The 15000-nt window shown below is 46.1% G+C and overlaps 1 protein-coding gene across 5 annotated transcripts in view; it reads right to left on the bottom strand.

The window, feature by feature from the left end:
• LOC109990029 (neuronal PAS domain-containing protein 3) overlaps window positions 1-15000 on the bottom strand; it is a 236154-nt gene that overhangs the window by 60724 nt on the left and 160430 nt on the right. For all 5 annotated transcript variants that reach the window (XM_065947745.1, XM_065947744.1, XM_065947746.1 and 2 more), the window contains one exon: window positions 10599-10688. In XM_065947745.1, the coding sequence (XP_065803817.1) occupies window positions 10599-10688 (90 nt within the window). The remainder of the gene's footprint in view (window positions 1-10598; window positions 10689-15000) is intronic.

The following is a 15000-nucleotide window of genomic DNA, read 5'->3' as shown; positions in this document are numbered from 1 at the left end:
AAATAAAAGGCCCATAATAGTCGGGATATCACTCACACTGAGGCGTAAACTAGATGTTTGTGTGTGTGTGTGTGTGTGTGTGTGTGTGTGTGTGAGCGGAGAGGGGACATTAGGAAATTAGCCCATGTGTCATTAGAGAGTGTGTGTGTGTGCGCATGTGTATGTGTGTGTGTGTGTGTGTGTGTGTGTGTGTGTGTGTGTGTGTGTGTGTGTGTGTTTGAGAGTTGGAAAAGTTGGTTGCGAAACAAAGTGTGTGTTTGTTTGTGAGAGAGAGATAGATAGAGGCAGACATATTAATCACTGTTTGTGTTTGTTTGCGTGTGTGTGTGTGTGTGTGTGTGTGTGTGTGTGTGTGTGTGTGTGTGTGTGTGTGTGTGTGTGTGTGTGTGTGTGTGTGTGTGTGTGTGTGTATGTGTGTGTGTGTGTGTGTGTGTAAAGTGTGTAAAGGTCTGAAGAGAGGAAAAACATATCCAGAGTTTTTCTTTCCTGTTACGAGTTAATATCCAAAACTCGTTACTACGTAAAAAAATAAGCATCCTTAAAGAACTCCTCCAGTCCTCAAGGAAACAAGAACGCTTGAACGTGTTTGGAGAACTATAAATGGTCTTCAAAGACGACCTGGAGCGACCTCAAGCCCCCCCTCATCCCCGAGAAAGATTCAGCCGCGTGAATTATGTGAAATTGAGCTTTAAAAATGATCTCTTGACCTCTACGAACGTCTCAAATTTCTCCAGAACATATCATACCTTAAAAAAGAAACACCCTCCAGGTCCTGGAACATTCTTAAAAGTCACTTGAAAACACTCCCGCCATTTCTTACAAGGCTCATTTAAACCCTTCAAGGACACCTGAAATCATCCTGAGATCTCCACAAACTTCCTGAAGGAGCCGTAAAGATTTATTCAGAAATCAGTGAACAGCGATGCATTTTTCTTTTTTTTTGCATTAAGAGCGCCGCAGACCATCAGAAGGTCAGTATCACGGCGAGCGTCGTCTGCGACTCTCACCTTTTGGTCAATATGTTTTCGCATTGATCCGCGCCGCACGAAACGGCAACTGTCAATCAATCTGCGTCTGTCGATAAAAATGATTGCTGGTCGATGTGTTTATTTGCATTTAATGATCCTAATTACCATTCCCACGACACACACACCTTACCGCTCTCCTTATTCATACTGAGGTCAGACTCCCCCCCCCCCCGCCTTGTTCCTTCCATCCTCCCCTTTCATTATTATTGCTGCGATCACATAAGACATATTTTGGCTCTAAATGATTAAGAGCGTTTTCACATTATACATGATTGTTTCATACCGTGCCCTAATAGCGTGACTCGCTGGTCTGTGTTCACATCAGTAACATTGTTTCGTACTTAACAGTCCTCACAGCAGGTGGCATAATGCACAAAGTTGGTTTGCAAATCTGCCAAAAAGCAGAAAGAAGTAGTAGGAACCATGGCAACCACTCACATGATGAGACCATCCTGCTAACTGTGGATGTTTTTGTGATTTCTGAGACGCCAACAACGACCATCTTCCTACGTCCACATCAACTGTGCAGCTCAGAGGATGAACCGGGCCGGTGCTGAGCGGATACGATGTTTTTTTGAAGTGACAGGAGCCATTTAGAGTTAGGTCACATAGCAGTCCACTTCCTTGTTTGAGCACGGTTGCGTTCACATCTCCAAAGGACCGTACTCTAGTTCACATGAATCGTGTGTGAGACTATCTCTTCAAGCGGACTCAGACACGATACTTTAGTACGGTACTTTTGTGTTCACACTGATCAAATGAACCGGAATTAACTTCATCAGGGAGATAACGTCAACACTGACCAGGTATTCCACGTCTAATGAAGCTGTTGTAATGAGAGGCGAGGGGTGAGTGGGGGAGGTGGGGGAGGTAAGGCGAGGAGAGACTTACTGCAGGTGAAGTTAAGGTTAAAAGTTTGGAGCCGAGGAGTGAATTATATCCAAGAGAGTCCTCACAAGTATAGCTGTACAAATGTGTGTTATAGCAGACCTGCAATTAAACACACACACACACACACACACACACACACACACACACACACACACACACACACACACACACACACACACATTCTCTGCACTTCAATAAAACAAGCATCAATTTTGGTCTCGGACGGCGACGCTGATCTCTTTACAGCTTTAACGGCATCAAAGTAACGGCCGGCTGTAAATCTGAGTCCGAGGAGAAAGAGGAGGAGGAGGTGGAACAGGAAGAGGAGGAAAAGGAGGAAGAGAAGGAGGAGGAGGAGGAGGAGGAGAAAAGAGAAGGATACAAGAGCCCCTGACCTTTAACCTCTGGGCCGTGTTTGTGCTGTTGGAGCCTTTTGGAGATTTGTTCCTGTAAATATCAGACTAATAATCTGTCTCTCTGTGAGCTTTATTGGACTAACAGACCGTCCAACAAGTCTGAGCTCCACTTTTTACAACCAGTCACATTAGAGCTTTATTTTATTTACATGTCAGCAACAATTAGCCGCTAACTGTGCAAGCAAAGAAGCCAGCTATGGTGAGCACAGACCGTCGAATTTTACTAAACCCTTCAGTCCTTTTGATCTAAGCACGGCCACTTCCATCTGCCAAAAAGTCAGCATATAAACTACCAAAAAGCCAAACCAGAGGCTTGATAATTGAAGTCAACAAACCAATGGTTGACGTGAATGTGCCGTTTGATCGTTGGTGTTCTGCGTCACCTCAGAGTCTCGGTTAGCTCGAGTTAGCTTCATAAAAAGCATTACGCTAACAAAACCACATCTGCACAAAAAAACGACTGGAAAATTATCCTTGGCTGATAAAACCTTGATGAAGCCAACTTTTTAACTCGACAGTGTTTTCATTTGTTCTTTGAGAGCCATTGAAATTTCTGCGTTCATTCATCGGCCTGCAGATGAAAAAACTTCAAACTGTCGATTTGAATCCCCTCCGTGTCGACGTCCTTGTGAAGGTTAGCATACCTGCCTCACCTTCAGCCCTCTCTGAAATGCATGAAGTTAAACGTGATGCGAGCGCGTCTGAATCTCAACACGTTGGAGTGTTTTTTAAAGCCGAGAGGTCAGACGGAGCGAGAGCGGCGAGTGGGTCGCGACCTCGACTCAACCTTCCACCGTCACTCACGCCTCTTATGCATGAAAGAAAAGAACAAGTGGAGAGTGTGTGTGAAGCTAAATAACAAGCTGAATGTGTGTGTGTGTGTGTGTGTGTGTGTGTGTGTGTGTGTGTGTGTGTGTGTCCTTCAGCAGGTCAGAGCTCCTGCTGTCTGTCTGTCTGTAATGTATGAAAGCGGCTCCTCTGACTTTAAATCCTCGCCGTGCAGGAGGAGCTTCACCTCTGACTTCACGCTGCAGCTCGCTGTGCAGCTTCATCCATTTCAATGGTAGCCTTCTACAGAGCCCTGTGTCTAGACACTGAGCACACACACACACACACACACACACACACACACACACACACACACACACACAGAGCGGAGCATACATATGGATGAACACATGAAGCAGAGATCTTTGCACACACGTATGGTTACTGTGCTGTGGCTAACATTTCAACCAAATCCCATTGAAAAAATAACACTTCTTATCAAAGCTGGAATCCATTTATTATGATGTCTAAATCAATGGTTCCCAAAGTGGGGGTCGGGACCCACTGGGGAGTCGCAAGACACTGAGAGGGGGGTCGTAAGATTCCTTCCTAAAACATATAAAATGAAAAATGACTGATTGATTGATTGATTGTTATAATGCCTGTGTTCAGATGGGCCCGGCTGTTTAAACCATCTACAGGGACAGTGGGGGTCCCGGGTCTTTAGCACCTTATTTTGAGGGTCACGGGACCCTGGTCTAAATGATACAAAAAGGTACACACAGTTTTAAAGAAGTATTCCTTGCTTTGGCCTGAAGCCATAAAAAAGAGCGGTAAAAAGTAAATGTAAACTTTGGAAATGTGTACGACTTCTAAAAGATGTTTTTGTCACTGATGGACTCAGATAGTTATTCTTGAGACGGGAAAATTAGGTGAGCTCAAAAAACATTTCGATAGCCTAGCTGTTATGACGGGTGCCCGATGTACAGAGGCTATAGACCATGTTCGAATCCGACCTCGGGCCTTAGCTGCACGTCGTCCCCCTCTCTCTCTCCTAATAAATGTCTCCCATCTCTCTTCAGCTGTCCTCCATAATAAGAAATAAAAAGTCTCTCTGTCAATCAGAGAAATTATTCTCTGAAGTTTCTATAAACGCTGAAAGTCAAACTGGAGTGAAACAATCAAAACTCGACGGGGACTTGTCTCATTGTTCGCCGTTGTTTCATTTGTGTGTTTTTGTCCTGTGAGCTCGCCCGCCGCCTACGCCACGTCCCATCGTGCCCCTGGTGTGTTGCCGTGGCGATCAGTCAGAACAAAAGGCGGAGGAAGCTCTCAGAGGTCCCGATAACCTCCTGCAGCTTCCTGTCAGCATGCTAATGTGGGGCTTCGTTCACGCACACAGGGCGACAGGGACACACACACACACACACACACACACACACACAGAATACCTACACACACACGCACACACACACACACACACATACACACACACACACATGCACACATACACAGGGCGACAGACAGACACACGCATGCACGCACGCACACACACGCACGCACGCGTGCACACACACACACACACACACACACACACACACACACACGCATACACACACAATAAGAATTATTATAGATATTATATTATCAGAACTACATGGCAGCTCTGCAGTCAGCCCCATTAATTATGAATGAAACTTGTGTCTGTGTGTGTGTGCATGTGTGTGTGTGTGCATGTGCATGTGTGTGTGTGCGTGTGTGTGTGTGTGTGTGTGTGTGTGTGTGCGTGTGTGTGTGTGTGTGTGTGTGTGTGTGTGTGTCTGTGTGTGTGTGTGTGTGTGTGTGTGCATGTGTGTGTGTGTGTGCATGTGTGTGTGTGTTTAAGTTCACCAGGTTGGCTCAATTAACTGTGACCTTCCTCCTTCCCACCCCCTCTTACTCCCCCTCATCATCACCATCATCATCATCATCCACCTCGCACCGTCTCCTCCCTCCTCCATCTCCCAGAATGCCCCTCTTTGACCTCATGCAAATGGCCAACCTCCCCGCCTTGAAAAAGGACGCGACAGAGACAGAAAGAGAGGAGAGACGGAGAGAGGTACGAGGAATAACCGGCGAGAGGACAAAAGATTCCTAGTCTCTTAATATTATTTGGCGACAATTTAAAAAGAAATTCAGCTCAGAACTTTAAGTCGCTAGTTGGCCCTGTGATTGGACAGTCTGAGAGCTGCAGTGCATTGTGGGACAGTTTAGTAAGACCAGTGTGCTCAACAATTCTAGCCGATCAACATCCAGGTATTCCTCACATACATGTGTTTTGAAAAATAAACTAATTATTGCTTTCAGTCTAAAACCAGCTAAACAGACGTTAAAACAAACCCTGACCAATGACACGCCAGAGAGCATTCTCATTCAACGACCTGCAGGTAAAACACGCGGGACATAATTCGAAGATTTTGTACAAAATCAGACACATCAATGCGGTGTTCAGACCCATTCTTCTGGACATTTTCCGTATCCTATGGAGGGAATGATGTGAAAAGATCATCGGTGTTTGAAGACGAGTGACGGGCGGACTGACGGAGGCGTTTTAAGGTTTGAGGGCGCCGAGCGAGCAGAGAGAGGGATCAGCCGGCAGTCTGACAGTCTGCTGGAGCTGCTTAATGCTAATTCATTCAATGCTCCCCTGCAGACCAGCAGCAGCCCACTGGGAATACTGGGAGGAGAGAGAGAGAGAAAGGGTGAGGGTGTGTGTGTGTGTGTGTGTGTGTGTGTGTGTGTGTGTGTGTGTGTGTGTGTGTGTATTATTGCCTGCTCTCTCTGAGGGAATGTGGATTGGAGTGAAAGAGAGCAGAGATCAGGCTCTGCCTCGCTTTCCAATGACCCTGTGCGTGTGTGTGTGTGTGCGAGTGTGAGTGTGTGCATGTGTGTGTGCAGTGAGCACAATAAGCTTCATGTGCATGTGTGCGCAGTATGACCTTGTGTGTGTGTGTGTGTGTGTGTGTGTGTGTGGTGTGTGTGTGTGTGTGTGTGTGTGTGTGTGTGTGTGTGTGTGTGTGTGTGTGTGTGTGTGTGTGTGTGTGCACAAGTTTGTGTGAGTGTGCATGTGTGTCAGCAGGTCTGAACACTGGAGAGCCTCTTTAAATGACAAAGAGAGAAACAAATCGCTTCACACACCTCTGACACACACACACACACACACACACACGCTTACATGCACACACACCAGTCGTCTGGAAGAAGGCCAACTCAATCCAGTGAACAAAAGGAGAGAGAGAGAGAGAGAGTGAGAGAGAGAGAGGGTGGTGTAATTCAGGCCGGATGTCGATCGCCCGGCAGGTATGAGAGCAAATGAAAAACTTTTTTTTACAAACAAAAACAATGAAAAAGCTGATCTGATTGATAAATTGAGACAGAATATGTTACAAAACGATATGAAACAGTAGGATACCAGGAATGAAAATAATCCATCCACTTATTATCTCTACCCAATTTTCCTGTTCAGGGTCGCAGGGGGGCTGGAGGCGATCCCAGCTGTCACTGGGTGAGATTACACTGATACGGCTGACGACTGATAAACACCTGATGAACATCTCTTCAACACAAAAAGAGATCTCAAGAGGGTCCAAAAACTTTGTTCTGGTTTCAAACTGGGAGATCATTTAAAGTTTGAGAGTGGACGCCATTTTCAGCCCAAAATTCTTCATGTGTCTTGTGTCATGCGTACGGTGTGTTTGTTCGTGTGTGTGTGTCTCTCCCATGCTGCTGCATATGCCGGCCTGGCATGGAGCGGAGCTGGCCAATGACCATATTTGGGCGTAACGGGCGAGAATCCAGCAGACTAATTTGGGTCTGGCTGGGACAACGCAGTTATTATTTTCCTCTGGACCATCAGGCAGAGGACACAGAGCCATCTGCTGCACACACACACACACACACACACACACACACACACACTCACCACACACACACACACACACACACACACACACACACACACACACACACACACACACACACACACACACACACACACACACACACACACACACACACACACACACACACACACACACATCTCAATTAGATCACTGTGAGGGCATCTGCAAGCTTTGCCTGCAGGTCTCATAAACAGACGCACACACATGCAAACACACAAAAACGTTTATAGGGACATGATAACACACACACACACACACACACACACACACACACACACACACACACACACACACACACACGCACACACACACACACACACACACACACACACACACACACACACACACACACACACACACACACACACACACACGGCTCTGTGTTGTTGGATCGACAGGGTGTTACAGAGTGACAGATTTTCCTGCTGTGCCGCCACAGACAACAACACAAAGTATGTTATCATCTCTGTTTGATGCATAATAAAGCATCGTCCCAGCATTTTAAAACCTGGGCTGCTTCGATCTAAATGACCACAAAGAATTCCTCCAGAACGTTTCTTCAGCCTGCAGCGGTGAAACAGGCTGTAATGACAGCAACATAATCCTGCTCACAGGTCGTGACCAGAGGCAGAGCACAGGTGCTGACAGGAAGTGAACAAATGAATAGGCAGTGCTGGGTCTTTAGCTTTTCCTTAAAGGTACAGAGGGACTCTGCAGATCGAATGGAGTTTGGTAGCTCGTTCCACCACCGGGGGGCGACAGAGGAGAAGAGTCTAGTCAGAGACTTAGGACCCTGTTGTGAAGGTTGGATCAGACGCCTTTCATTGGCAAATCGTAGTGGGCGGGAGGGAGTGCAGACCTGGATGATCTTTAAACTCAGTCTTTGCAGAGCTTCTCTGGTCATCTCTTTGACAGAAACATGTCTCACGTGTCTACATTTAATACGAGTAATTGTTGACTTTTTAAAGTGCCGTGTGCTCTTGATGTTTTCTATAAAGACGTGATTAAACTCAGCGACGGACAGACGTAACAAACCGCAGCTCGTCAACTTTTTACTGCCAAGAATTAAGATTTAAAAACGCAGAGAGAGAGAGGAGAGTGTGTTGGAGTGGAGTGAAACAGAGGGAGCGAAAAAGGGGGAGGGGGGACTTTGACTTAACTCAGCAGCAGTGTTTAATTACAGCTCCGCTCTTTGTTAATGACTCTATTAACGGCCTGTTTGATTGGCCGGCCACGTCCGCCGTCTTCCCCCCCGACGAGACGGTAAAGAAACGAGTTAAACAGACAAATCCTCCTCACACATAAATCTGCCTGCAGATTGTTTCAGCGCCGGCCACCGAGCGAGCGAATTCATAACCTCGTCAATTTGTCAAAAGGCTTAAAAAAAATATATAAAAGCCCCCTCACTACCTCCTCGCCACCACCCAGCCATTTTTCTGCACGCCACGATCTAATTAAAGTTGAAAAATAATTAGCGATATATTTCCCTTCCTTTAAAAAAGAGGAAAAGTGAAGAGAGAGAGGGGCGAGCGGTGATTAAAGGAGAAGAGGAGGAAGGGCGAGCAATTAAGAGGATGAAGGTTGACGAACTCTGTGTACACATGTAGGATTACAGAGTGAGACTGGAACAAGGCAAAGACAAGCTCGATCTCCCCCCTCTCTCGCCCCTCTCTCTCTCTCTCTGTCTCTCACTTCTTCTTTTTTTTAATCGGCGTGACACTTCTTCTTCTGCAGCTGATAAAAGCGCAAAGAACAAGATAACCAGCTCCGAGGAGCTGGCGGAAAAAGCTTCGGGGACCCAATTTGACAATTAATCAATTATTTGATAGAAATCATCAATCAATCTTGGAGGGGGGAGGGGGTAGTGTGGGGGGTGAGGGGGGGGGGGATGGAGAGAGATAGACAGAGAGAGTGACAGAAAGAGAGAGAGAGGGTGAGATGTGCCTTCCTCTTTAATTCTGTAAACTGATTGGCCTTTTTTTCCCCCCTCGCCGCCATATCTGAGAGCTTCCTGTTTCTAATTCACAGAGACAAGAGTTCACATTAAACTAATGGAAGGAGGGGGGATGGGGGGCGGGGGGGGGGGGGGGGGGGTTCTAATGTATGACTTGGCACAGAAGGTAAACAATGTTCAGCACACAGATAAAGTCGAGTGGAGATCAGTGAACATCACACAGCCTGAGGAGCAACATGTCTTTATTGCTCAATAATCAGGCGGTTCAGTTGCTCTCAGTTTTAGTTCTGTGGCGTCCGGTGTATCCAGCGCTTACAGACAAAACAACTTCCTCTTCTCATGAGCGCTGTCTTTGTTTACAGTCCGACGAGTAACTTCAGTAGCAAGACGTGAGATGTTGAGACGAGAAAGCAGTTCCTTGAAAGCAGCAAACACATCAATCAAAGCTAAATTTTAGTGTCTCCTTAAACCGACATGAGAATCTGGTCTGCTGTGGACTGTCCCCATACTCAGGGAGGAGCCGGTGAGAGAACGCAGCAGGAAATATTCAGGAACATTCTTAACATGTGTGACTGCGATCGTTTAAATGTGTGTGTGTCTCTCTGTCTGTGTGTGTGTGTGTGTGTGTGTGTGTGTGTGTGAATGGTGGAATATGACATGCAGAGTTAAGGCGCTCTGAAGGTCAGAAGACGAGCTGAAGTCCGTTCACGTGTGCACAACAAGTCAACAAGACAAGTATAAGTTTACATGCACAGCACTTAATGTATGTATAGTAATGCTCATGACTCGTCTGGGTCAAGTGGCGGATAAAGGTATTTAATTTAAAAAAACAAAGACGTCTGAAATGTAGAAAAGGAGAAAATCATCAGATATAGAAAGCTGGAAACATCACATGTGTGACCCTGCAGCTTGTTTCCTGTGGTTTGTAAAACAGCTGACAGAAGCTGTGAGGTAAACAGATACATGCGACTGAATCAGTTACACACACACACACACACACACTTACACACACACAGAGCTTGTCAATACTGACTTATTAGCGTCTCCAAGGTCGATGTGTCGACCTTCAGGATGGACGCCTGTCTCTATTAACAGGAACTGGTGAAGAGTGAACCAATCGAGACGCAAAACTCGTTACCAAGCTGACAAAGTACAATGAAGTGTCCCCGTCACACACACACACACACACACACACACACACACACACACACACACACACACACACACACACACACACACACACACACACACACACACACACACACACGGCAGTAAAATATGCGTCGTCGCTCACTGCACAAATCAACAACCGTCCGACGAGCTGATGAGATTTGAAATGAGCCTTAATTTGTTGGGAATTGTCTTTGGTAATGATCAGAGAGAGAGAGAGAGAGAGCGGGAGGGAGAGAGAGTGGCAGAGAGAGAGAGAGAGAGAGAGAGAGAGAGAGAGAGAGAGAGAGAGAGGCAGAGAAACTGGAAATTTGCAAAAACTGAATAAGAAGCCCAAACTCCACTATGAGGAGTATTTTTGGTACGCATGAACATGGAGACAGACAGGTGTGAGACAGACAGCTGTGACACAGACAGGTGTAAGACTTACCTGTGACAGTCCCAGGTAGATGGAGACGGTCTCAGAGATGTACAGGAAGCGTCCCTCCTTGTTTAGTGCAAATACGAACCCGTCCAGAGACTGAAAACAAAGAGGTGAGAAACACAAAGTTAAAAAAATCGTCTTTTGTTTGCTACGGTTACCCAAAGGGGGCGTGACATCACTTCCACGATGGTCAACACGCAGGGTAGGCAACTGCTTGGGGCCCCAGACCTGTAAGGGGGCCCCCGAGGGCCGACAAGCTTTACAGCAGTGGCTCAAAAGGTGCAAAGTTTGCAATGACAGTATGAAACCTCCAAGATTACAGTGCCCTCTGTCGTAGCCCCGAGCTAGCTTTACACCATGGGGGTTGTTCTTTGACGACGTTTCTAGCAGAACGCTCTGTTGCGTCAAACTCTGCTGGCGGTGACCGAGTCGATTCCCTCTTGAGTCCCCCTTGAAGGAGCCCCATGTGAACTTTTGCCATATATGGCCTCAACAGGCCCATGTGAGCATGTCTTGGTCCTAAATGACATCACCAGCACAAAACGTCTGCGCCCGTCACGGGGCCGTTCTGGCTTCAAATCACTGGAACTGGAAATTTTTAAGAAATAGTCTGAGATCAACGACACTTGTCGTGATGTATCCTTCAAAAGTACTGCAGTCAGACAGAGGAGATGTATTATAATATTAGATACAGGGACAGGTAAGTCTTTCTGCAGGCACACACACACACACACACACACACACACACACACACACACAGACTAGGTGTGTCTAATGGTGTATTTATGAGAAGATCACGGCGGAACACCCAACAGAGACTTCAGCAGAGATTCAGACACACACACACACACACACACACACACACACACACACACACACACACACACACACACACACACACACACACACACACACACACACACACACACACACACACACACACACACGTGAGTGTGTCTAATGCTGTCGTTATGTGAGGATCATTGCAGAACACTCGAGTCCTTGAACACAATATGCTGATTTAAACACACACACACAAAGGCATTAATACTCTGGAGGTCAGGCAGGTTAATTACATGTGGCTCCCTGCTGTGTGTGTGTGTGCGTGTGTGTGTGTGCATCCTTTCTGAATTGTATGACTTTTCTCCTGCATGTGACAGGAGGAGGGATGAAAAGCTTCGTAAACAGAAACAAAAAAGAAAACACAGAAAGATCAATATCGCTCTTCCCGTCAGCAGCGTCCTCGGGTCGCAGTCCGACTGTGTGACAAGCTAACGTTACGTCTCAATCGGTTCTGAATAATATCTGCAGGGATGTTCACTCTGGTTCTTGCTTGCTCACTGTTAGTTTAGTACGAATTTTCATGAAATTCATTCATCTTGGTAACTTCGTGAAATGTATTATTCAAGTCTGCCTACCACGTGTTAACACTCCTACCTTTAGGTCTGAAGCTGTAACCTTATATGGGTGAAGCACCTAAGTAGTAGCAGATCTATATATGGAGAGGAGCCAACTATATGTTGTCAGCAACTGTTTGCTAGACAGAGAGTCTAAATCTGATACGTATACAAATCAGTGTCATGTCATGTTCATTGTTTATGGTAATGCACCCAAATAGAAAGGAATTTGTGGGTTGCACCTTTTTGACAGAATATAAGCAGCACTGTGAACACTGTTACTTTGTCAGCACTTTGTCAGTCAAGTGATTTGGAAGCGTGCTTGTTTGATGAAGTTGTCTGACCTCGGCCGATTAAATGGTCTTATAATCTCCAGTCTGTTTCACGATTTCTTCATTGGATTTATACATTAGAAACAAACCCCACCTAACACTCTCTCTCTCTCTCTCTCTCTCTCTCTCTCTCTCTCTCTCTCTCTCTCTCTCTCTGTCTTCTCTTATCTTCCTTCGTCTCCATCCTCTTCCTCTTAGCCTCAGCCGTCGTATCAAACAGTACAGAGACAGGCTACCTGGCTGCTTTGTAGCTGAAGGCTGCTGTGTGAACTAACGCCGTAAAGACGCTTGCAAGACGACCACGGCCCGCTGCCAAAGTGACATAGTGCTGAAAACAGGTGACCATGGCACTCTGTGGACACAAGAGAGACACCATTCTCCCTGTTAGAAGTTATTGTTCTATTAGATCGACTCATAGACTGTAAATGTTAACATTTGAAGCCTGAGTGACGTCACCTGTGTGTTCCTGCAGGGGGCGCTGGTGTCCCATCGATGGCGGTCTCCATGCTGGAAAAGCTGTCTCAGTCTAACTTTCAGTCAACCTAACAACAGGCTGAGAGCTGGAGCTGAGACGGGTTTGAAGCCTCCTGACAAACCGTTACACCGCGCCCACCTGTCAATCATGTCAGCTACACGCCTTATTGTGAATAACTCTTATCCTTCATCAAATCAAAACTGACGAGTCATCAAAACATTCACCCCCCCGTACAGTGTGTGTCGAGCGAGACATGAGCTAATCAGACCTATTAGGTTTTTTGAACCAGGCTGTAAACATGTTAATCTCTGCTGTAAAAACAGGCTTTTTAGAATGGGTGTGTATGTGACTTCCTGTGCTTCTGCAGCCAGCCTCTAGTGGACACTTGAGGAACTGCAGGATTCAGCATCAGCGTCATTTTTCAACACTGGAGGTTGCCGCTTGTAACGACTTTGAATCTAAAGTTTTAACATGGAAAAGTTGAGATGAAGCTTCTTTTTGGGTCTCTTAACTTGTCTTGCCTTAAGAGGGGGTTGATTTGGAGAAACTGCATGATGTTGACCCGTCTTACGACGTTAACAAACCAATTGTTTCTATTTTCTCCAACTTGTTCTTGAAAAAGAAAACGCCACAGAGCTCCTAATCCTCTGCAGGTCGAGGATTACGTCTTCCCCTCCCTCTAAAGTCCCAACACACAGAGCGGAGGAAAGAGGCTGAGATGTGCAGATAATCACAATCTGTGCTTTTCTTTTTCTTTTCTTTTTTTTCATAGTTTTATCATCAGGTCTGATTGAGGTTCAGGTTTAGGAACAAGCTGCTCCAGGTGAGGGGAAGAAAATCTGCCCGTTTCAGAGGGATTAAAACGGATTAATTAGAATCGGAAAGAGAGTTGAAAGGTGGACCTGTGTGTGCGTGTGTGTGCGTGTGTGTGCGTGTGTTTGTGTGGGTAAATTATGCTGATATGAGGCTGATGTAAACTCTCTCTCTCTCTCTCACACAGACATGGATGTGCAGTAAACAAACATAACCTTGCTGGCTGCTTTGGTAAGTCCCAGGTTGCCTCCCAGAGGTTAAACAGGCCTCCGATTATTGGAGCAGAAACTCAGAGCACGGCGCTCAAACCACAAACACTGCTCTCTGCCGACTGTTTGTCTTTTCTGCCCCTTTCGGTTTACACCGGGAGTCATGAACAAGGTCGACGAGGGTCTCAAAAGGTCAGTGGAAAGGTTGGAAGATGCACAAAGGTCGGTGTAACACTCAGAAAATAACACTCAGCCCTCGGCCGCTGACATTTTCTGTACGAGCTTTAAGAACGTTCTAGTTACAGGAAAACACAAAAACACCTGGAAACTTCAAGTTGCTTCTTTCGACCTTAAAGGAAACTTCTTGTAATCTGAGGGGGGTCTACTGAACTAAGATGGCTGATGGAAGTAGCAGAGCCCTCAATATCTGTCTTTCTATCAATGCTGCGTGTAGTTGAACAGAATCTCAATCTGAACTAAAGAGTGGAGAAGAACATACTGGAGAACAGGAAACATGCAGCAGCAGGTTCATTAGAGCACAGAGATGGTAGAGGTGGCGTGCAGACAGTCTATGGTCGTGCAGCGATCACAGGGAATAAACGTCACCACCCCCTCCCACTCGCTCCAGGTGAATTCTCCTGATTATATCCTGCTGTGTTCTCACATCAGCTCACTCTGACTTTCTGCAGAATAAATACGAGGAGGCTGGCTAAAACAATAATTTTTTGGTCGTGCAGGAGGATGAAAAAAAAAGCCTGAATGATCAGAAACAGTGAGAGAAATGTAGAGGAAGCAATAAAACCAGTAAAGCCAGTATGGAGTGACCTGGGCCTGTTAGCGGGGAGATTGTTTCTGCTGCCCTTTGTTGTTTTTCACGAGTATTTGCATATTAATAACACACACTGACACACCGGGACCTCAGACTGCTCTGTTTGTGTGTCTCTGTGAGTGTGTGTGCGCTCATGTTTTTGTCTTATTTTGAGAGTCTGTGTGACCACATGTGTGTATGTTTGCGTGTGTGTGTGTGCGTGTGTGTGTGTGTGTGTGTGTTTGTGTGGCAGACAGACCAAGGACGGCACAAACACAAACATGCAGGAAATGAAGAAGCCATACGAACAAACATGCTAACTCACATACACAAGGTGGAACGAATGGACACAGCAGAAGTCATACACCACACAC

Source organism: Labrus bergylta, chromosome 18 (genome assembly GCF_963930695.1).
Source record: "Labrus bergylta chromosome 18, fLabBer1.1, whole genome shotgun sequence".
NCBI lineage: Eukaryota > Metazoa > Chordata > Actinopteri > Labriformes > Labridae > Labrus > Labrus bergylta.
Note: the sequence above shows the minus strand (reverse complement) of the source record. Positions and strands in the feature narration are given on the sequence as shown.